The sequence below is a fragment of the Passer montanus genome, unplaced genomic scaffold, assembly GCF_014805655.1.
Source record: "Passer montanus isolate IOZ18808 unplaced genomic scaffold, ASM1480565v1 scaffold19, whole genome shotgun sequence".
In the NCBI taxonomy this organism is placed as follows: domain Eukaryota; kingdom Metazoa; phylum Chordata; class Aves; order Passeriformes; family Passeridae; genus Passer; species Passer montanus.
Window position 1 is genome coordinate 11,912,985 of NW_024366480.1, and position 24,899 is coordinate 11,937,883.

The window sequence follows — 24,899 nt, forward strand, 5'->3', positions numbered from 1 at the left end:
CATATTGTATGCATCAAATTATATACATACTTGCCTATGCATATTAATTTATGTGATGTTCATATTCCTCTCCAAAAAATGGGATTGTCGATAAAAAAGTGATCTTGCAGGCTTGGTCACTTTAGCTTGCAAGTAGTGAGTATTTGAAGAAGTATTGGGGATTTTTTTTTCTGGGATTTGGCATATATTTTGTGTAAATGATGTAGTTCATTAGGAAAGAATGAGAAATTGTGTTGTCAGGAGGCTGGAATTCAGCAACTCGGAGACTCAGCTGGGGGAATTTTGTTAAGAGAGTGCTCTCTGTGGTGAGTGCAAAGTATTCCCAACAACCAGTTAATAATTTTCATTTTTTGTGTTGCAGCAGAAGCTGCAACATGGGGATGGAGAAGCATCACCTTGTTTATGCTTCTTATTTATTGCTATATACATTATAGTATATGGTGTTTCACTTGTGTTTGCACATAGGAGACTACCATGCAGCCCATGCAGTGTAGAAAATGAAAGTATCAAGCAAATTAAATTGGAAAAAGTAATTAAACTGTAACAGTAAAATGAAATAAAATCAATTGTCTGCACACAGTTGGAATCTTTTTCATCAAAAAAAAACATTGAAACATTGGAAAGGAAAAAAATTAGCTAATTCTTTCCACCAGAAGGAAGAGGGGCAAAGGAAGAGGTCAGTCCAGCCACATGCCAAAATACATTACAGCATGCAAGGCTAGAGCCAGCCCACACATTTATACAGTGCATTGTTGAGATCCATTGGAAAGTGCAAATGCTAATTAGGAATGTGAACCAGATAACCTCAACATCAGTTTGAGTCCAATTATTCGTACTGGGATTTCATGATACTGATCTGTTTGTCCTTATTCCAGCGATCCTGCCTTACTAGAGTTATTACAGTAATTGTATGGAGTTGGATGCCAGGCTAGAGCTAGTGTGACATTGCTCACTGGCAGCTTGGCAGCTTTTCCCAGGAAAGCAGCAAGGTCATTTGCATATGTATTTGTGCAGAAAGTGACGTGCAAACTCGTCCCTTTTAAAATCCAGGTCCACAGCTGTGATACATTTTCATCTTGCTATGCTCCTTGACTGATCAGAAAGGGAAGTGAAGTTTCAGTCCATCGGGCTGTCCTGACCTTGTGGTTACTGTGCAGGGGAGTTGATGGTTATTGGTGGCAAAAATGAATCCTGTTATAGATGTTTGGCTGTAGAACTCTGTTCTCACTTTGTGTTTTCCCTAGCACTGCAAAATTTGGTTTGAATGTAATCTCTTGTAATTGATTCCATGCTGCAAGCAGCCCTTGCTCAGCGTTCTGCACCCACATGAGACTGCAGTGTTGAATGCCAAAGCAGAACCACCCCAAAGTGTGTCACTTTGAAGGCTGCAATAGTTTTCATTTCTAGGAAGCAGAGAGGGCTGTTTGCTGCTCATCAGCTCCTCATCATGTTTTCCTCCCAGTGAGAGGAGAGGAATCTGCTAGTGAACAAAACAGAGCCTTGAGAATAGACCAGCACTCTACTCTGTAATCAGACACTGAATCCCTGAGTACCTGGGGAGGTGCACAGGGATCCCAGTATCACGGCTGTGCTGGTTCAAAGGGACTGGAGAGGCCCCTGACATGAGCAGGGAAGAGGCCAGGGCAGTGTGCAGGGTGTCAGACCAGCTGTGACATTGCCTGGCCAATGCCTTGAAACCCTCTGAGAACAGAGGCTCCTCAGCCATGTTGAGCTACCAGTCCTAGAATGGCATTGCCCTTCCAGTGGGAAATCTGTCAGACAAAGGGTTGGATTCTATCTGGAAGAAGCCTGAGTACTGACAGGTCCTCAGCATGGACAGCACTAGCTGGCATAGAGCTAGGAAAGATGGCTGGTCCTGTAGGTTGGAGGTTACCCAACAAGTGAAAGTGGGTCATTCAGGGTGAAGGGTAACAGAAGAGGCTCAGGCTGCATTATCAGGGTGGGTGCCAAAATGGCCTGCAGGAAGACTGCAAATGACTGTGTTTCAGAGGCAGGGCAGGTTTGCCAAACCAGAAGCCACAGCAGCTTGAAGACCTTTTGGAGAGGTGGTGCCTCCTGGCATGGGGCAGCCAAGCCTACTGCCTTTCACAGAAATAGAATTTGTCTCTTGGAGGTGGTAGATCTGAATCCTGATAAATTTTCCTCTGGCACAACTGCCTTCCAGCCTGGGATGCACAATCCAGCACATAACATTTGAAATCTTCCTGATACTCTTCTCTATATTTTACTGACTCCCAAAGGAATTTTCTGGAGTCTTACTACCACCTGTAGGACAAAGAAGTTGGCATCATATCTTTGTATTAAGTTGTTGGTTGCTCATTTTCTATGTAATTTTTCTCGTGGCTTAACACAGTACAATAACATATGGGTTTGGTAGCTGGGTTGGCACAATACAGGGTTTTTATTACTCAAGGGTCCTGTTGAGCAAAAAGGTGACCAGAAGTCAGTGATGTTCCCTGGCAGCACAGAAGGTCAGTGCCATCCTGGGCAATGCTACCAGCAGGTTGAGGGAGATTATCCTTTCCCTTTTTGTCAGTCTTGCAGTGCTGAGTCTGATTCTGGGTTTCCCAGTACAAGGGAAACATGAACGTGCTGGGCAGAGTTCAGCAGAGGGCCACAGATATGAGGAAGGCCCTGGAGTTTGTCTTATAAGAGGAAAGGCTGAGAGCTGGAGCTGATCAGCCTGGAGAAGAGAAGGCTCAGGGAGATCTTAGCAATGTGTACCAATATCTGATGGGAGGAGTGAAGACAGAGCCAGAATGTGGTCAGGGGTACACATTTGCCACAACAAGAGACAAGGGGCACAAAGTGAAAGACAGGATTTTCCATTTAAACAGAAGAAAAAAAAAATTCACTATGAGGGTGAATACCCCACAGGCTGTGGAGTTTCAATCCATGGAGAGATTCAAAACCCAAGTGGGCACGGTCCTGACCAATCTGCTTTAGGTAGTGCTTCTGGAGAAGAGAGGATGGACTTGGCAATCTCCAGAGGTGCCCTCCAGCCTCAGCCAATCAGTGGTTCTGTGATTACCACAAAGCACATAGTTTGTGGCTCAAGTGATAACAAAGGCTTGCATTTTTTCACTTTGATGTTTGCTTATTATAAGTACTTTACAGCTTATGGATTTAATCATAATAAAGGAAAACATTTTTTATTATTGTTCTGCATTAAGAAATACTGTATGTTGTACCCAAATGTTTGCCAGTGAGAATAAATGACTTGATAATAATCTTGGTCTGGTGATCTTGTAAGGTGATGGGGTATGATAGACGGGTATGGGCTGAAGAAGATGACATGGAAAGATTTGAGCATGGTGCAGAAACCCATTAGGGGTCAAGAGAGCCTTTTGTGACCTTCAGCATCACAAGAAGGAAGAAACTTAGCATCAAAGCTGAGGAGAAGCTGATGAGAAGAGAGGCTGCTTCTCCTTATGTGTGAGAATTGCTGGCAGGCACTGGCTTGCCAAGTTCGCTGCTGCTGGCTCCTTTCACTGGAACTTTACCAGGAGGCTGTTTATTCCCATTCCAGCTTCAGGAGAGAGCCCTGGTCTTTATAGACCTGCAGGGATGAGGCTGTGAAAAAACGTAACACTTTTGCTCCCAGACCTTTGTGTTCATTTATACTGTTTAATCTGTGGGTTGTATCCCTTCTGTTTACTTGATTTCCAGAGCTTAAGTAAAGCATCTTTGTTTCACATCTGCACATTTCCTTTCATCCCATTCATGCCTGAAAAATATCTAACAATATTTCTAGTGGATGCTCTTGCCAGATTTACCTTTCAGAATTTTTTTTTGTTGTTTACAAAGTCAGTATTTTATAGCACAAAGTTTTTTTTTTTATTTATTGTTTGATCCACATTTTTGGACTGCTGGGAATTGACTGGCATTTTTGGCATTGAGTTGTGATCCACAGTAACCAGCAGACTGTCAATCTTTCATAATCTTAGACTTGTCACTCCAACGTAATGAAAAATGAAGGTTTAGGATGGATTGAGGAGCTGTATGAATTTGTAAGTTGACCTTTCTCTCCTCCCATTCTCTTCCTGCCAAAGCAATGATATCCTTGCCTTTCACGGCACAGTTATTTGGGGCTTGCAGTAAAATAAAAACAATTAACAAGGGCAAAACAGGTCTGTTCAATTGCTTTAATTATATATTTCTAATTAAACCTCCTTATTTTCCATGAATTTATACAACAGCTTCCCTTCACTTTGTTTCTGTGCAATGATGCTTTGGAAGCAGTGTGTCGGCTCACAACACGTGGGTACCAAGTGGCACTGCTGCCTATGTGTAGGGGCATGAGGATTTCTCTTGCATTAGGAGGACAGCAGGGGTGACTCCATTTTAGTATGCTCCAGCTCCCCAGATGATCAGAGTCCTCTAAATCCTTCTGCCACAGGTCATCTCTGACCTGGGGACGGGCAGGGTGAGGGGCAGTGGTGAGGCTATGATGTGAGGCTCATCCAACACTCATGGTGAGTGTTTGAACACTAAGGGCGGTTTCTGTAGGAGGAGAAGTGATCTTGGTCAGGCTTTCCCTCAACCATCACCAGTTCTTACCTTGTGATGGTGAAGAGAAGACCCTGAGCAGGAGGGTCTGTTAGTTACATTTTGATTTCTCATATCCTCTTGCACCACCAGCAGGATTTTCCCCCATCGTGATGCAACAGGAATTTTGTGGAAAATTACTTATGTACAACTTAGGCATCTTCATACAGGAGGAGGAAGAGCAGACTACATTGCCAAGAAAATTGTTCCAGATTGCCATAGATACTCTCACTTGGAGTGTGTAGCCAAACAAGAAAAACTGAGCACTGGGGGTTTTCTGGGCATTTGGTTTTTATTACAGCACAGTCCTGCACAACTGTTTCCTGTAATTCCCTGTTAAAACACCATACCTTGCAGCTGCTAGCTACTATTTCTCAAAACAGACATCTGTGTAGATCTCTGTAGCTATGGATTGGCCACATAAAACAGCTCCTGTGCTGGCCTTGAATGACTCTTAAAATTAAGAGAGCACTGAAGTGCCACAATTCAAATACATGTAAATGGTGCACTGGTGCAGACCAGTGTTTTTCAGAGCTGGTGTCCTCTAGAGCTAACCTGCTTGTTTTTCTCAATTCAGTACAACTACTTAGTTTGTTAACAAGTAGAAGAGCAAGAAATTTGTCAAAATGCAGCATTGCTTGCTTACAGCAGAAATGTGACCATTTTGGCGTGAAGTTTCTGAGCTGGTTCCTCTCCACACACTAGTATTGAGATCTTTTTTATCTGCCAAGAGATAGTATAAAAGTATAAAAGAATAAAACCAAGTATAAAAACACCAACCTCTTGTTACCTACTTTCAAGTTCAGGGTGTGAAGAACTAACTAAACATTTGTTTGACATTATAAAGGAGCTGGGGCATATTTATGCTTCCTACTTACAGCGTGGAAAGCATGTGACACACAGAACAAGGCCCTAGAGCTGTTTGCTCAAATAATGCTGGAAGGCACAGTAAATGAAGTTACAGGAATACACTTGTAATTCACTTCTGGGCCTGGTTTTTCTTCCTCAGCTGGAGAACATTTTTAGGCCACGCTTCAGTTTCTCCATTGGTAAAATGTAAAGGATGTTTTCCAGTGTCCTTTCCAATATACCATTTGAATGCCAGTAAAAGTACCAAATTTAACACAAATTAGATTACGCTGCACAACTCCCTCTGTCACCTCTTGTGATGTTTTCACTGGGTGTTAGGCAGCAACCCTCAGTTCTTTCTTTTTTTTTTTTTCTCTTGGCTTTCTTAGGACTTCTAAAATAGTTTGAGGCCAGCATTGGGCTCCATGGGTTTGTTGGCATAGCTGTGCCAGCTTGGATTTTGAACGGCTCTCTCCCAGCCAAGGCTGCTGGGCTGGCAGCGCAGTCCGGGTGCAGCTCTGTTGGCAGAGGCATGTAAATATGGAGGTGGTATTCTATCCTCTTTTTTGTCAACTGCCTTCATTGCCTTTGAAGCAAGTTATGTGTTTCTAATCTGCTTCTAGTCATGTGTATGCTACAGATAAAAAAAAATGCTGCGCTGACATCAACTAAAATATTTATGTATGTGTGTGGTCAAAATAAAGTGGGGAGATTTTTTCCTTTAGGTGAGTTGTACTTTGGGAAGCAGGCAGAGATGAAACACAGTGATAAACATGGCCCAAATAATTTTGAATTGTTTATCATAGTTAATGCATATCAAAGTTGGCATGTGTAGGTTATAAAAAAGGATGTTTGGTTTTCTGGAGCATTATTTTCTCAATTTCACATACAATGCTGAGAAACAAGATGACCTGAATTTTTACTGTCCAGTGTGGTAGATACTTCGAAGCTTCTGCTAAGGGCTCTAGATGTTGACAGTGAGAGGTCTTCTCATCTGACATGCCAGCAGTAAAGAAGGTTAGTGGGGCACTGGAAAGCTGTTTTTTTACCCAGCTGCATTCCCAGTCAGATACTGGGCTCTCCCCATGATTTCCATAGATGGCATAATCACATTTCCATGTGAATTAGACAAAAATGGGTCCTGAAATTAGTCCACACTGTTACCAAAGCAAAAAAATATGTCCATCTTTTGTTTTTCCTCCAGTGGATTGCTCCCCTAGTCACAACTATGATAATCCATGACCAGGAATATTTTGTACTGCTATTTGTTGCTACTTGCACACAAAGAATTGCTTTTGTTTGTAGAGGTATGACCTCATCATGCTCCTGAAGTTGCAGTCTCTGAAAGACAGAAGAGATTTTCCTATTGGAAGTTGAAACATGACATATATGACTTATTTTTAACTCTGCAAGAAGACTTGAGGTTTTAGGAAAAGAGGATTTGTCCCATTCAGCAGATTCTTATGAAGCTCCAGGTCAATAGGTTGGAAAGATGGATGCATTGACTTGAATAATTTTGAGGTTACTGGTTGACAGAAAATGTGTTATTTTAATGCTTGTATTACTTTATTTTGCAAACTTAAGGGTCTTTTTGTTTGTTTTCTGTTTGTTTCCCACAGAAACGTTCCAGAGGTCAAGTGCTATTTGACAAAGTGTGCGAGCATCTGAACCTTTTGGAAAAAGACTACTTTGGGCTAACATACAGAGACACAGAAAACCAAAAGGTAACCCACAAAAATGCAGATGGCCTTTGCCATGTCAACATCAGAACTCCCTGAGACACTCCCTAGACAGCTGCAAACAATCCAGAAGTTGGTTTTATCTTCCTTGCCAAGTTCCATAGACGCAGTTTGAGCGATTGTTTTTTTGTGACTCTACTTCTCAAGAGCATCTCCTGTGTTTCCCTGGGTTCCCTCTCTTTCAGCAATTTATGACATAGAAGATATTAATCATATAGCTGGTGCTCTTTCTAGTATGATTTATTCCTTTACTGTCAAGATGAAAGTCAGATTTACACTTACAGATACACTGCAAAACATATAATACTAAAATATGGCTTAATAATAGGGGTTGGGACACAAATAGGCAGGAGATGTCTGACTGTTCCTGCTAACTGCTAAGATAAGGGAAGGCTCTAAGCCTTGACTTTATCTCAGCATTGTTGTTGATTTGACTAAAGACATTAGTCTTCAGAAGCAGTTGGTAACAACAGTGAATCACATTCTGCTGTCCTGCGTTCCAGCTTCCATATGAAACAAGCTGTGTATTGCAAGTCTTGAAAATGATCTAATGTGAAGGTGTCTGGGACATGGTACCGTGAAAGAGAGAGTATCAAAGGATAATTTAAAATATGTTGTGTTATTCTTACATTTTAAGATAAATATTTTAACAGAAACCAATACAAAACTTCTTAGTAATATGCACAGTAGTTCAGCAGAGCTCACAACTGAAGGTATTTTGTGTTTTGTGTGGCCTCAAAGGTCTTCCCTGATAGAGCTGGAGCTACTACTACTTTTTAGCTGTTTATGTCTTGTGGGAGCAACAGCTGTGTTTTCTATGCTTCCTTTTGTTTCAAATATATACGATATGAAAGAAATCGGTCTTTTTGTTTGTTTTTCCCCTTTCTTTACAGACTTCTTTGTTTCTAATTCACAAAATTACTTAAGCAGATGCTTGGTCCATGCCCGCACAAGATCATGCCTAAGCATGTGCTTAGTTTTGAGTTTTGACAAAAGCTAGGCAGAAATCTAAGTGCATTTTCAGATAGGTATGCTTTCCTATGGGAAAGATAAGTATGGATTCATTATTAACACGTGGTTTAGAAGGACTAAATATTTATAGGTCACTAGTTACTTTACAGAGCTGAACAGTTAAAAGAACAACAGCCTGCCAGCCCTTTTATTGATCAATAACATGCATATTTTTAATGTCAAAGTATGTAGCAATTCATCTCCATCCTCTGGCATATAACTTCCAGCCAGACAACATATGTACCCACATCCCATGTCATCTTTGTAAACAGAAACCCTCATGTGTCTTTAACTTCTTGGTGCATAATGTGCTTTTGTGCTCAGCAATAGCTGGAGATCTTCAGACTCAGGTTTTGCACCACAGAGCAGGTTTGGACAGCTGCAAACTGGTTGTTTTTGTTGGGGAGGGACTGTTGTGTTCTGCTTGTTTGGTATTTCTCTAGTGTTTTAGTCTCTCTGATAGATTTGTTTTTCTTTCTTTGGAGAAAGTGGAACTTCCCCGGGGAAGGCTAACTTTTTGTTCTGGGCTGTGACGCATTTTAAATATTAATTTGACTCTCTTAGAGGTCAAGACAGCAGAGTCACTGAGACCCCAAGCTGCTGTGTGCCTCCTCCAGAGGAATTTCATCTGCCTCTTGGCACCTATGGAGTACTAACACATTACTGGGATAATTCTCCACCTCCTCAGCAGGGGTTTTGTCTTGCATAGTCACTGGGCTCTGCATGGTGTGGATGGGGGCAGAGGTACTGTGGTTCTGCCTTTGATTTTCCCTGGAGAGCCCCTCATGCCCATGCTGCTTTGCAAACATCTCTACTCTGCACTTGCTTATCCTCTAGCAAGTCTTTTCAGCCTTTCCAGGATTGGAGGAAAAAAATCAATCAGAAACACCTCTTTATAACAAGCTTGTAGAAATGCAGTTTTCCCTGAAGATACTCTGCAAAAAAGATCTCTTTGGGTTAATTTTGCCAATTCCTATTTTTTTATTATTTTATTTCAAATCATTCAGGCCCTCAAAATTTGTGAAGGCTAATAAAAATCCTGTTTCTACCCAGGGCCCCATCTTGAAAATTAGTGTTAACCCTGCCTACTGCTACTCCAAAGAGAAAGGGGTGGAAGAGCTTCACATGTTCTAGCTTTGACTCATAGCACTGTTTTTAAAATAACATTTATTGTGTTTTCTAATTCAAATTGAAAAAAAGGAAACATTTTCTTTGCAGAATTGGTTGGACCCTGCCAAGGAAATCAAGAAGCAGATCCGAAGTAAGTTTGTTATCGTTGCCCCTTCTACACGTCTCCCCATGGGGACAAAACAGATTTCACAGTCATCTTTTGTATCCTATCCCAAGTCTTTGGCAAAGGAATTATGTACATCCTTTATAGATTTTTTTTTATGCTATGATGATGGTGAAGCATTACTGATGCTTGCAACACATGAACTTGCGTTGCTGAAAACAACTTGACATTTGCAGTGATGCAAAATCCTGAAGCTTGACATTAAGCAATGTAACCTTAGGGACTAGGCCATGTATTTGAATTATTTCTTGCATTACTGATATTTATATCATATCCAGAAACATTGCTCATGCCCCATACTGAAATAATTCACTGACACAAAATAGTACTCTATCTAAAATACCTTTCCTTTCTTCATTTCAGAAGATTGATCTCTGTTCCAAAAATGACCATGAATTTTCTGATTCACATTAATCTTTTTAAAAGCTCAGTTGTTATAACTAGGCAACTAGTTATAAATTTAGTATAAGTTTCTACTAAAAGCAAAAATCTATATTCTAAATCTATATTTCTATTTCACTTTGTGGCTTCATATATTAGAAATTCAAAAACTGTTCAAAGGGAAATGTTTTTGAGACTGCTGGGCTCAAAACTTGACTTGCATTTTTTTACTTCCCCTCACTTTTAAAAATTGGCAAAATGTTTATGCGTATGACTTTTGTGAGCAGAAAAGCCCCAGTAGTTTTTTTTTCTTTGCACATTTTGTAAATGACCTCTTCTAGCACTTTTGCTTCCACAAACAAAAGTATCTGGTAGTTCACATTAGTTGGGTAATGCCTGGCAAAAGAAATCCCTTTCCTCTCCAAGATTAAAAGGGTTAATTTACACTGGTGGGAAAATTTCCCCACTTACTGTGAGGAATTTCCCCACTTACTGTGAGAAACTTCCCCTTTTCTCCAGTATTATTTTCATTACAAGTAAGTGATCTGCAATAAAAAGTAATGTACATTTGTCTTTTTTAAATCTCATAAAGGGATGGATCTGGAGAGGAAGGTGCTTTAGACCACAATGAGCCAGGTTACAGATGGTCAATGCAAGTAAAGCAGCTCAGCTCCCCACCACATATTTGAAATGCATTTAATGTGTACCCAAGCCATGAAATAGACAATGAAAGGTTGTGACAGCGGGAGATTAACCAGGGCAGAAGAGTCTCATCCTGGACTTGAGGCAGTTGTATTTGCAGAAAATGACAATAATAATTTGCTTTCTGTGTACAATTCATCCCAGAAGTTTGGAACAGGCCACCAGTGGAAAAGTAGTGCTGTTACCCATAATGCTTTCCAAAACATATATATAGTCCTGCTAAATGCTGGCTGAGTTGTACAACATGCAGACCACACTGCTGGGATTCATCCCAGTGGTTGAGAAAGGCCCTTGGTTCACATCCTGTTAGTTATAACCCACTAACTTCACAGAGTTAGATTTTATTCCAACCCTGTAAATATGGGGTGAAGAATGCTTACTCCTCTATCTTAACCATCCGTGCTATTATGATAGGCTTTATCATAGGTTTGATTGATTTTCTGTGCCAAGGAATAGATTTACAGGCCATGGTCCCTTCCATCTGTTGTGGAACCAGGTGTCACCTCTGGCTGCGTTCCCACCTTGGGAATGGTCTTCTCTCTGATGGGACCATGCCCCATCCTCGCTGCCAGCCAAATCCTCCTTTAACCGTCTTTTATATCCCAAAAAAATGGAAAAATTCCTAGAATCAAGGACTCCGAAAGTCTTGCCAAGAACTGAACTCCTGATGGTGAACATCAAAACTCTTCTTGCACATTCCTAGAATCATTGAATTGTTTGGATTGGTTGGGACATTAAAGATCACCTAATTTCAACCCCTGCCATGGGCAGGGACACCTCCCACTAAACCAGGTTGCTCAAAGCCCCATCCAGCCTGGCCTTGAACATTTGAGATTAGATATGTGGATGACCAAAGAATGGGACTTCCCATGGGATAAAATTTCCTTGTTGCTTGTAAGAACAGTGTGGTTTGGGGTTTTGTTATTGCTTTTCATTTGCATTCAAGTCATGTGCTAGTGTAACCTAACCCTTTTTTTTCAGAATAGCTTCTAAATTTACCTACTATGTTCAACTCTATTTTTAAATCTTGAATTCTATCTTAAATCTTTTTTTTTACAACATTTAAAGCTAATACTCCAGAAATAATTTTGCTAACTCTTGAGATACAAACCAGTATCCATCCCATGGGTCAACTAAATTTAGTGAAATAATTAAATAAGAATTCCCCAGTGCTATGTACTTTTTCAGTCAAACTCTCTGTTTGCCCTTGCAGTTTTGTCTGCACAATAATTTATGTCTGCTGAAGAAAGGAGCTATGTGCTGAGGCAGCACTCTGAGAGGATGCTGTGAGCTGATTTGGGCAGCTAGACCTCGGCACATCACCCTGCTCCAGAGCCCATTTGTACTCTGCCTTGTGGTGTTTCCAGTGCCTCAGTGCTTTGGGTTATTGGTTTTTAAAACTTGTACAGACTGTGTGGTGCTTACTTTCAATAAACCTTGTCCTCAGACTGAGTTGTTTTTTTTTTTGTATTAGTAATAAATTACTGCTCATTCAGAGTCCTCACTTTAGTGGAAATCCTGCTAAATATGAAAAGAGCTGTAAAATCTGATCTAAACGGTATCTACTGTAATATCTTCAGTACGATGTGTGGGAAAAATATTCTAAAACCTGTTCTTATTAATTGCCTGTCTGGGATATTTTTAAGTCTGCTGGTGATTGAATAGCATGAGCATCTCTGTTTGCATTTGCAGTGTACTTTCAGTCAATCTATGTTCTTTTCCAGGTGGTGCTTGGCAGTTTGCATTTAATGTGAAATTCTACCCTCCAGACCCTGCCCAGCTATCTGAGGACATTACCAGGTGTTTTAAACATTAAATACCTTTTTAGAAGTGGCTTAAAAGCTGTTCCTGGTAGCACTTACACTCTAATTATACAAGAAAAGAAATGTTTTATATTCCAATTGTCTCTCTTTTTCATATGAACTTGTGGAAAATATGCAATACTTTCACAAAAAAGATAGTGTGAACAGTATCTATCCTCTGTGTTATGAAGTATTTTGTGTAGTTTAAGCCTAAACCCCAGATTTTTCAATATGTAAATTCCTTTGAGTTGATTTTAATATTCACAAAGATGCCTGATGCCCATTTTTGCTAGTGGTAACAAGTTATTACTGTAAGTAAAATCATGACGATGAAAGGAAAGCAGTGAGATAATGTTGTTGTTTTGTAACAATACTGAATCTAAAACAGAGCAAGCACTGTATCAGCTACTTAGGGAAAAATGAACTCTTTCCCAGCTGAAGCCAGGATAGATGAGAATAAGCATGCATATGCAAATTCTGTATATCATTTGACAAAGTAAGCAATCACTGTGCATGGAATAGAGAATATGATAGTAATTAATAGCTGCTCCCCCTCTCCAAGTCACTCAACTCTGCTGATGCACCTCTGCTCTTTGGTTTTGTATTCACATTGCAACCAAAACAAAAAAACCCCAAACCTCACCTGATTTCCTCCTTGGAAGGAGGCACAAAAGTTTTGATCCGTGATGAGTTTTTGTGCCGTCAGCAAACTGCTCCTCAGTCTGTTGCAACATTTGGCAGCCTTTGAATATTTTCAACCTTCAGTGTTTTATCGACTACTTGCTGCTTTTAAGGTAGCATGAAGCCTTTGGCCTTGATCAGGGTCCCCTGTGGTAGGTACTGTGCAGAAAGAGAGTGTGCCAAGAATTCAGAATTGAACAGAGGACTTCCAAAGGAAAGGATTGCTTTGTTCCCCTTCAGACTCCTAAATTTCCCGTGGGAGCTCTACCTTTGCCACCAAACCAATGCTCTTCACTTTTTTATCTGTTTTCATGTATCTGGTGAAACCTTCCACTGTATATTTCTGGTTTTAGCAGCACTTACAGTTTAATGTATTTTTGAGAAAGCACAACATGTTGCTAAAGAGACAGCTTATGTTTTTTGAATGACTTGGCGTTCTATTTTTAAATGGACACTATATGAGGGTTTTAATTATTTTTTTCTTCTGAAAGAATTATCAGGTAGTTTTATATATAAGTGAATTATGATAGAAATCTAGTATGTTTAATGGGTGTTTCTTCATCCAGGTCACTAAACAAATCAATAACTCTCTTTAGAAGATCTCCATGCTTCTGTATAAAGATAAATTAGATGTTCCTACTCATAAATTAGTCAAGAGCTTGGGGTCTTTGGGGTTTAGGGGTTGTTTTTACAAAACTATTATTGCCCTTGTAAATGGCTGAAGATCTCTGGACTTGGCTGTCTGCAAATGCAAATTGGAACCGAGGCCTCTTTCCAGTGCTCGGGTGGCGCTTCTTTGGGGGCAGCGGTGGAGGAGCCCTGTCTGAGCTGCTCTGGTGCTCCTTGCAGGTACTACCTCTGCCTGCAGCTGAGAGATGACATCGTTTCGGGCCGGCTGCCCTGCTCGTTCGTCACACTGGCCCTGCTGGGCTCCTACACCGTGCAGTCGGAGCTCGGCGACTACGACCCCGACGAGTACGGCAGCGACTACATCAGCGAATTCCGCTTTGCGCCAAACCACACTAAAGAGCTGGAGGACAAAGTGATCGAGCTGCACAAGAGCCACAGGTAAACAGAGGGCGTCAGTGTGAGCTCTAGCCTGCTTCAGGTACCATCTTAGTGCATCAGGAGATGTTAAATTCTGCAGTGGTGTACTTAATATTTTTCTGGCAAGGTTCCTCTGTGTGTCTTTGGATAGAGAAGAGCTTTGCAGCTCTTAACAGGGTCTTTGCAGCAGTTAACAGGGTCTGAGCTCTAGCCTGCTTCAGGTACCATCTTAGTGCATCAGGAGATGTTAAATTCTGCAGTGGTGTACTTAATATTTTTCTGGCAAGGTTCCTCTGTGTGTCTTTGGATAGAGAAGAGCTTTGCAGCATGTGAGTTAACAGGGTCTACACTAGAGCTGTGGCTCTGGTAGGTACCCAGCTAAATAAAGGGTATGGCTGTAGTTCTGACAGGCTGAAAATGTTTTCCAGCTGCTGAATTTTCTTTTGGATTCTGTTTCCTTAACATTTATGCTAGAACTGGTTACTTTCCCACAGGGGAATGACACCTGCAGAAGCTGAGATGCATTTCCTGGAGAATGCCAAAAAACTATCAATGTATGGAGTAGATCTCCATCATGCCAAGGTATGTACTTTGGTTCTTTCACTGGCCATGTCTCCTGTACCATAGTACTTGGATCTGCATGGACTCCCTGATTTATTTTTTCTTGTATTTTTGAGACAGGAAATTTTTGGGATAAATGATGTGTCAACATGAGGAAAGGTGACTCATGAAATAAGCATAAATATATCTTGTAACCATAGTATAACTTATCCTATAGATTCAAAAATGTTGCACATCAACTTTCATGTTGATTAAACAATGCTATCCTTGAGGGAAATACCAAGTGGATGAGGTGATGACGGAGGATTTTAGAAGCTGGCCAGAGAGTGATGAATTTTCTGTTCATTCAGCTACATTTTCCAGTTTAGTAAGGCCAACCATGCTATCGTAACTGGATAGCAGATCATTTTTATGCTGCAAAGGACTTTCAAGCAATTATTTAGCTGTGCTGGAAACCTAATCAGATTGATGATAATGGGGAGAGAGCAGCTTGTCTCTTTCCTGAAGTGTGGTTGTTGCGGTTGACAGGGAAGGCAGTAATTCTCCTGGAAACATTCTCCCATGATCAAGTAGTTTCTCTAATCATCAGCAGGCTAAGTTATGAATAAAACATGGTCATTCTTATTGTGGCTGGAGAGAGTCACTTTTTTGCCTTATATTGGTTATTGGATTTTTGGTTTTAGGGTTTTTTCCCAAATAAATAATTACTATTGTTTTCTTCACTCTTCAGAGTAAGACTGATAGGTTTTAACATTTTTGTGGTTAGCAAGCATCCTTGGCAAATGAATATGGAACCAAAGAATTCTGCCCTGTGGAGTGAACCACATTTTCTGTAAAGGTCAAATTATTGTGAGCCTCTTTTTTTGCTGCAGCAGCTCCTTTCAAGAATTGAGATAAATTTGCAGCTTGGATTTTGAAAGAGCCTGCAGCCATATCCCTGAGGCATTTCATAGGAGCTGTGCATGTGTGTTACAAAATTCAAGGCAATCTTTTGTGTTCTCTTAATTGCCTTCACTGAAAATGAAGAATCTGTGTACAGCTCAATAGGCAACTACCAGGAGGGATGCCACTGCCTTCCCTGTATACTGCAGATACACACAGTCTTGAGGCACATTTGGAGCAGAGAGAAATGGATTGGCAAATGTCACTTGATCGCTTTTTTCCCAATGCAAAGAAGTCCAGAAACCAGCAACTAAATGGATTACTGTTTTAAATAAGTTACAGGCTTTGTTACTGAAGATTTTACATAACATAGCATTAAGGCCTAAGTATTTTTTCAGAATTTTGTAGAAATTCAGAATATTGTAGAAAAGCCATGAAGTTTAAGATGGGATATTATAAGATAACCATTATATTTATTCTTCCCTGAAAAACTATTAGTATCCTTGTTTGCTCTTCTTTTTTTATATTGAAAGACTCAGAGCAAGGGAAGTTAGTAGAAAAGCTAATCTCTCTCCAAACTGATGCTCTTTATTTTAAAAAGCTGTGGTGATAACCAAGATGTGTCAGTCATCTTGAAACCTGAAGTGAAAGTGGGAAAAGTAGACTCTGCGTGAGAAGTCATGTTTAGTTTTAATTAGGTCTCCAGTGAGATTTGATGATGTCAGGCTGGGGGACAAGTATCTCTGTGATGTCTTTTGGAAGTCATGCCACGGCAAATGTCTCTATGTAAATGTCAATTCATTAAGGTTGTGCCAATATCTTCGGTGTTGGATAGATGTTGGACTCACCAACATCTCGGATTAAAACTAGTTCACGGATGCAAGGCTGTGATGAAAAATATTCAGATAGACAGACTTGTCCTCGGGGCTGTCACCATTCTGAAGAAGGCCACCCCATCTCTATGCAGAGTAGAGGGATGTGCCTTGGACTTTACAGCTAACAGGTTCCTGTCCCATGTAACCACATGGCTCCTGAAAATAGCCAAATTCTTTTATTCAGGTTTCATTTTACACTAGAAGTATCATATAGTCTCTGACACCAACAAGTAACAGAAGTCTTGAATAAACTTAATTTGTGGTGAAGATGGAGATAAGGGAAGAAGGTATTTCTCAACAATTTTAGAGAAAGTGTATAAAAAGAAGAAGCCCCTTGCACATGCAGAAACGTGCCATGTATGAGCACACATACATACATACATTTCAGACATTCACCAAGCGATGTGATTACTGCAGTGAGACTTTTTATTTTAGAATGTGTTCAGTGTGTTTAGATATTGCTCTTTGCTTAGGAAAGTGAAACTGAAGCACACTGAAAAAAATTAGCTTTGTCTTTTCCTGTAGTGCCTCATGGTGATACCACACATGAGCTGTATTTAGAAAAAATCTTAAGTGGTGATACCAGCGTTGTTGGAACATATGTCCTCTATTGGTGTGTTTTCTAACACTGGGGTGACTTTGTGGCACTATTTCTATGTTGTGATTTTAAAACTTTTTTTTTTTAATTTCAAGCTGTGCCATTGCTGTTTCATCATGACTGACCATGCATATCATTGTGTTGGTCTTGAAATGTAATCAGATTTTCACCAAGCGCCTAAAAGAGGGCTGGTTGGGAAAACCAGAGGAAAATTATTAATTCATTTCATGATTATCACAGGGTGACATCTTCATAGCTTCTGCGATCAGTTTTTTGTGACTTTAAGTTATTTGAAAACAATTTGTGAAGAACTCAGTACTTTAAAGTTGATTCTTTTTTTCTCTATCAGTACTAGTACTTTAGCTAAATGAAAACAACAGTGATAGAAGATAGTGAAGATTGGTTGTAGACTACTTGAAGACTTTTAAAGGAAAGAAAAATCTATATTTCTTACTTTAAAAACAACATATTTAGGAGTATGTTCTGATAAGATTGTGGACGAATCTTTTGTAGTGCTGTTGTGTCTGAGCTACAGCCTCCTGGCAAACATAGGTTATAGCACAGTCACAGTCACACACTTTTCAGAAATAATCCTTTCTGGTCCAATTTTTTTGCCCAATTTTATGCCCACTGGGCATTTCAAAGTGAAAATACTGAGCAAAGGCTCAAGAGAATTAAAGAAACTGGCAAACCTACTAAAGACAAAGTGAGCCAATTACAGAAGAAAAATTTATCTAAGGATTCACAAGGCTTAGTCATGGAGATGAGTGATACCAGGAGAAGTAAATTTGTATGCTGTCATACTTACTTTCAATCTGGTATTTATGCTAATAACACTTTTTTATTATGCTAATAAAACTTTGCTATATGATTGATATATTTCTTTTAATGACATCTAAAATTTCCCTCCTCCTTTTGGAGTCTTTGTAAAATATAAAGAAACATTGGAAACCCTCAGTTTCCTTCACCCTGCCCAACCTTACTATTATTTGCATGAATGCATTCAGTGAGGAGGGTAACGCTCAGAAATCAGGTCACTACAGCTGATGCATTAAAAAGACATAGCTCAAATAGAAACACGGGATACAAGAATCTATAATGCTGTAGGATGCAAGGATAGAAATAATTAACAAAGTGCATTTCTTGCTATTCCAGGACTCTGAAGGAGTGGAAATCATGCTAGGAGTCTGTGCAAGTGGACTCTTAATATATCGAGACAGACTCAGAATAAATAGATTTGCCTGGCCAAAGGTTTTGAAAATTTCCTACAAGAGGAACAACTTCTACATCAAAATCCGACCAGGGGAGGTAAGGGCATCCTGGTTCTCTTAAGTGGATAAGCCTCTTGAAAAAACATAAATTTTTACTGATTTGTTGGTTGGTTTTGTCTTATAAGCTTTTAACATTCCTCTCCATTTATATTTCTAATTTATGCTGATTTTCTTAGGAAAGGTTAGGTACACACTTTCTTTAAGATACAGGTAAAAGAAATGCCTTGGTATTTTTCTGTTTACATCCGTGAACTAGTGTAAGGAATAAATATGGCCATCTGCACATAAAAAGCTCATCCATATTATGAATACTTTGGGCATTTAAGTAGCATATGGCTTATTCATGGAGAGCTTGTTATCCTCCCTCATGTTGTACATGCAACTGGCATTTATCTCGGGCACTAAAAGATGCAGACAGGCCATACCAACCCTTATAAACATATCAGACCAGTATATTTACAGCATTTTGGGTAGCCACACACATTAGCCCTCCCAGACCCACAGGAGCTCCTGTTCTGGCTCTGGAGAAGGGGATGTGAAACCTCGTTCACTGAGTGCCCTCTCGTGGCTCAGCCGGAGGCGAAGCAAATACCGACCTCATGGGCTGAGCATGCGCCCTCCCAGAAATCATGGATATCATGGAAGGATTTGGGTTGGAAGGGACCTTAATATCATCTAGTTCCAACCCCTCTGCCATGGGCATGGATGCCATCCACTAGACCAGGTTGTCCAAAGCTCCATCCAACCTGGCCTAGAAGATGATAACTCCTGAGAAATTCATTATCATCACAGGCGAAGGAGGATTTCCATTTTAAATGCTGATACAATAATTGGCCTGTGATAGATGAAATCCCCACATCCATTTAGAGTGTGGAGCTGTATAGCAGGACAAAAATCACTGAGATGAGGACTGGCATTTCTCCCTTAATGCAGCTAATGACTGGGACTGTCTTCATAACTGACCTGGGAAACTTGCTGGGGCTCCCCACCCCTGAGCCTGAGCCTTTTTTAGAGTCCTAAACCAAAATTCACAAACCTGCGTCTCCTGCCCCTCAACAGACACAGTTTTAGTAACCAAATTTCTAGCCTTGAATTTGATTTCAAGAACCCAACAGATTGTCATTGTCATTCCCAATGCCTGCACTGAAGCTCTCCACCACTGCTTCCCTGTTGAGCTCTGCTGGTCTTGGTACACAGTATCCTGTGACCAGGCCATAATTCCATGTGTAAAATAATGAATGCAGCCTCTGTCCAAATTACATTTGATGATAATGTGATTCACTAACACACATCATCTTTATTATTTTGTTGTTTCCTGCCTTATTTCCCTGTCAGCATCCGTAGGGATCCAGACTTCCTTGCAAGTGCCTTTCTGTCTACCTTTCCCCCATCACAGCAACTCTGTTTTACCTACTCAGCTATCTGCATGTAGCCATCAACATGTTACAGCAGCTATAGCGGGCACACCTTCTGCATCTGAAATACATAAATTTGCAGCACAATCTAAAGAGGTCTGTTTTTTATCTCTGGACAGCTCTTTTCAATTACCTGTCTTGCCTCATCCTCCTCAGATGAATTAGCTCTAACCACTGTGATTTACTAACGGTAGTACTTTCTGTGTAAATATCCTTAATCTAAGGCTGTGTGAGACCAAATCAGTCTCTAAGGACTATTGCTCACCTCCAGCTTCCCACTGTAGTTCTAACTAGTGAAATTAAATCAACAGGGTAAAACACTTGAATGATGTTTTCTCAGAAGTCTCCGAAGTCTTAACTGCTCTCTTTGTTACTCTGGGGTATAAAACACGACTGTCGCCATAAGAAATCTCTTGCCTATTACTAGTGTTTTCCCCCAGAAATGATCCTCAAAGTTTGCCGTAGATTATAATTTACAGCTTCTTTCCCAGAATTCTTTCTGTAGAATATGGATATATGTGGTTATGTACATGAGCATATACATTCGCCCTTGCAATGAGGTGATACAGACAGAGGAAATGAAAATGAACCTGTGTACATTGTCTAAAAATAGATGCACAGCATCAAAAACCTACTTATTCTTTTTTCCTACCTAGTTTGAGCAGTTTGAAAGCACTATTGGGTTTAAGTTGCCAAATCATCGTGCTGCAAAGCGCTTATGGAAAGTGTGTGTTGAACACCATACATTTTTCAGGTATGTGGATTTCTTTTCCTAAAGATGTGATGTAAAACGCAACAGAAAATACTAATTTTGTCAGGAGACAAAACCCTTCAAACCAAATTGTCTTTTTGATCATGAGGTACCTCTGAGTAGATGAAAGCAAAGATAATTGCTTTTTCAAAATTTGATGTGTGGCACCCAAATTATTCATACTATTTCAGATAGATACTGTTTAAAATCACCATATGGTCCTAATTAATCACTTTGCTTTATCTGTGCCACAATATTATCAGCTGCTATAATTAAAGAGATGAAGGACTCTGCTGCACTACTGCATATAAGCTTGCATAGGGAGACCAGCTTATATGGAAGATTGCTGGGGAATATGGGTAAAAGTTTAAAAAAGAAGGTTTGAAGTTTTTTTTAATTATATATGGAAGTACTGACAGTAGTAGGTCATGGTTTCTTTTGGTCACCCAGAATACACAACCCATAGCTGTAATTTTTGGATTTCTAAGGAATTTTGCAGCTATTTTTTTACTTCTATGAAGAACGGAGAACAATGTGGGATAGGGAAATAAGTGCTGTAATTAGTTTGTTCTAAGATACTCACTAAACAGATACTTAAAAAGGGAAATCCAAAAGGTGAGATTTTCAACAATTTAAAAGGGTTTCCAGTGCTTAAGAAACCCCTCTGGGGAATGTTTGGGAGTACTGAAGAATTTCCTTCCTTGGTTCAGGCTGTCTGTACATTCATATGAAATGCAGTCTTGGCAGCAAAAGATCTAAAGGGAAATGGAGTGTGCATTTTTGGGGTATTTTTTGATTTTTAATGAAAAATATATGTCTAAAGCATAGACAGGAGAATGGCTTCTTCAGCCGGCTGCCATGCACAAATTACAGAGGTTGGGAGAGCTCTAACCTGAAAAATGTCTACACCCATGTGAATGAATAGTGCCTGTCATTCACTGGAAATCAGTTCTGGCCCTGTCCTCAGCATAACATCACCATGTTCAATTTGAACAGATATATCTGCATTTCAGCCCAGTCGGGGCCTCTGGTACAAGGAACACCTTCTTTTTAGTTTTAGTAATCAGAAAATAGTAAATTTGATTTTCAAGCATGAAGGACCTGAGTGATTCTTGCCCATGTGGAAGAACTCAGATCTTCAAATGCTTTAGCTAAGTGGTTTTGTCATGCTGTATGAGGGGCATCCTTTGATTCCCTTTTAGCCACAGACCGCTGAGGCGCAGGTTACAATGGAGAGTGGTACCCAGCAGTCGTCTTCTCTCCTCTGCAGAAACAGTGGACTGATTTTGGAGGAGGGGAAATAACAGGTGCGCTGCTTGGTGTGTTTTAGGCTCCTGCTGCCCGAAGCACCTCCAAAGAAGTTCCTGACGTTGGGCTCCAAGTTTCGCTACAGCGGCCGGACGCAGGCCCAGACGAGAAGAGCCAGTGCCCTCATAGACCGTCCTGCACCTTACTTTGAGCGCTCCTCTAGTAAACGTTACACCATGTCTCGCAGCTTAGATGGGGGTAAGGTCCTCTCAACCGACCTTATCAAACATTGTCATCACAGTGGTCACTGCTTTAGATTAGGGGTAAATCTCATCATCTCCGCTCCTTGAGATTTGGCGGAGTGGAGGCTGTGAGTACCTGCACGTTCACTGCAGGGGTAGAGGTGGATGCAGAGAAATTCCGTGCTAAATGTACCGCTGTGGTCCTTACAAAGTGTTTGACTGGAGGATGTCCTTTGGAACCCACTCTTCACAGAGCCTCTGTCCTTGATCTCATATCTGCTTCCCTGATTTGGGGAAGGATGGGATGGACCTGCCTGCCCAGGAATGTCAGGCTGCAACACTTTTTCAGGGCTTGCATGAGTGACTGTTTGGGTTTTGGTTGAATCTGAGATTTTCTTCTGTATAGGTTTTTCACTTAAGTTTGTTACAATCCAGAAATTATTAATTATGTCCCTTGGGTAATAACACTTGATTCCAATTACCTCACATCCTGCTCCAATAAGCACCAAGAGACTTTTTTCCTATGTTATTTTCAAAGGTATGAAATGGAGAGTAACATACATAGGCTAATAGTACATCCTTCCTTTCTTTATCCTTGCTTCATGGAGGTCATGGTTCTGCTGCTGACTTTGGTTAAATCAGTGTGTAGTTCAGAGTATCAGCTACTTCCATCTGCTATTACTCCTGTCAGCTGTTGAATAAAAAGAGGCTGTAGTTTTGTAGTTTATTTTTGTAGAAAAAAAAGACTGAGACTAAACTCAGATTCATACAGATTAAAAAAAAAAGGTGAATTGTCTTGCAGAATATCACAAATTGCAATGAGTATAGCTGGTGGTAGGGATGGGGAGAAGCTTTGATTTAAAAGCACCCGTGACAAGCCTTTTTCTCTCTCTGTAAAGGTGCTGCTTGTTATTGATTATTTTGGAATATTCTAATTCTGATGTGCTTCTTGCTTGTTACCAAGCAACTGGTGACCTGATTGCTGTGCATGTGTTTCAAAGCAGAAATTATCCTTCTGCATTATTTTGTTTGTAACATCTAAACAAGACATCTTCCTCTACTCCCTTTGCTTTCTCCTGCCTCCTAAACTTCATCCCAAGAGACAAGATACCTGAAATGCTTTACCTAGCATTTGTTAGACTCTGCAAGGTTTTTATGATGTTAATTTGCCTAAGTGCAAATGGGGGAAAGAGGTTTTTTTAATCAATGCTTATGATGTCTTCACTAGCATTGTTACTATAATGCAGATATGTCTGTAACATTCTGCAATGTGCTTACATTGTGATCCAGACTGTCATTTGTTACAGATGCAAGTGAGTTTATAAATTTGAATAATCCTATTGGTTTAGAAATTAGTTTCCAATAGTCAAGAGCAGGGTCTGGGCATATGTTTAAAGTTTTGGTTACATTGTAAAAGTACTATTTCTTTCAAAAGAAATTTTATGTATTTAAATCTGATTAATTATTGAGCACTTGCATCCTAAAATATTCTGGTTGGGTCTGCTGAACTGAATATCATCGCTTCGCAGAATTTTTTAGGATAATGAGCTCATCTAACTGGCAGACTTTAGCACTCAGTAATACAAGGATCACATTTCCTTTTTCTCAGGTATTATGCCTGTGTTATATCAATACTGTCATTTTCTGTAATGCAGCACGTTACTAAATCTGCATTTGATCTGCATTTTTGTATTCTGACAGATTTTTTTTTTAAAAAAATCTCTTCCACCCCCATGGCTGATGTCATAGCTGGTTCTCCTTATGTTTTCTGCCTGATAACTGTGGCAGTGCATTGCTTTTTTTTTATGTGGTGTTTTACTACAGTAGTAATTTTAACAGCTTGCTAACATTTAACAACTGTGTAATGCACACATTAGCTACAGTAATGTGTGTATACACATCCATAATATATGTCTATGCATATAAAAGCTATGAGCTTCAAGTAAACAGTTTATTTAAATGTATGCACATGCTTCTGGTTTCCTGAAACATGACATAGTTGTGTTTTCAGTGTTATCTCAAATGTTTTTCTAAACCAGCTTTTTTAATTTTATGCAGCTTCTCAGCAAAAGCTATTTCAGATTTTCCCTCTTTAAATATTTGCTTTTAGCATCAGTGAATGAAAACCATGAAATGTACATGAAGGATTCTGTGTCTGCTGCAGAGGTTGGTACTGGCCAGTACGCCACAACAAAGGGCATCTCTCAGACCAACTTGATTACCACTGTGACTCCAGAGAAAAAGACAGAAGAGGACAAAGATGATGAAGAGGGCAAAAAGAAGAGAGCAGAGGAAGTCACCCCGATTTCAGCAATACGCCATGACACCAAGGTAGAATTTTCAGGGTTTTATATTAAACAGAGCTGCCTTGAGAGTGCTTGGAGAAACACAGAATTTTTAGGGAAGAGGGAGAAAGAGGAAATAAAACTTGTTCTGTGAAAGGAAATATACTATGTGTATATACATGTCTTGAATCAGTGTTTTTGTAGTCCTTTCAGTTTTCGTATGATGTTGTAAAGGTTAGTTCCTGCCTTGGACTCTTTCTTGAAATATGTTTAACAGTCAGAATGATGTTTTTCACAGAGCATGCAACAGCTCTTTAGGAAATGCCCAGAAGTAGCCTGGCGGTGCTTGTTTGTTCCTCTGGTTTTCGGTCATATTTTGACTTCAGTATGGCCATCCTGGTTTTTTTATTTTGACAAAGCAACAAAATAGGTCTGTATTCTTGTATGTAGCTCTGTGCTTTAAACTATTCCTCTTATACTTCTCATAACACTGTTTCCTTGCATGAATTTCAGTGGGCATTTTTTCTCTATTAACTTCTGGATATTAATCTGCTGTTATAAGCAATTTTTTTCTGGCTTACAAAAGCATTTGCTTCAATTGTTTGAAGTTTCTGTTGAAGAAAGCATTTTTTATTGATGGTTCGCTTATAAATTGTTAAATTTGAGTCATCCCTCATCATCTTCAATCCCACCACC

General features: G+C 39.9%; 1 protein-coding gene across 18 annotated transcripts in view; it reads left to right on the plus strand.

The window, feature by feature from the left end:
- EPB41L3 (erythrocyte membrane protein band 4.1 like 3) overlaps positions 1-24,899 on the plus strand; it is a 143,846-nt gene that overhangs the window by 96,676 nt on the left and 22,271 nt on the right. For 13 of the 18 annotated variants that reach the window (XM_039706047.1, XM_039706048.1, XM_039706050.1 and 10 more), the window contains exons 4-12: positions 7,038-7,142; positions 9,387-9,429; positions 12,270-12,345; positions 13,878-14,096; positions 14,570-14,657; positions 18,147-18,299; positions 20,334-20,431; positions 21,759-21,934; positions 24,029-24,249. In XM_039706047.1, the coding sequence (XP_039561981.1) occupies positions 7,038-7,142; positions 9,387-9,429; positions 12,270-12,345; positions 13,878-14,096; positions 14,570-14,657; positions 18,147-18,299; positions 20,334-20,431; positions 21,759-21,934; positions 24,029-24,249 (1,179 nt within the window). The remainder of the gene's footprint in view (positions 1-7,037; positions 7,143-9,386; positions 9,430-12,269; positions 12,346-13,877; positions 14,097-14,569; positions 14,658-18,146; positions 18,300-20,333; positions 20,432-21,758; positions 21,935-24,028; positions 24,250-24,899) is intronic. The other 5 variants (XM_039706049.1, XM_039706052.1, XM_039706058.1 and 2 more) reach the window with 1 other exon arrangement.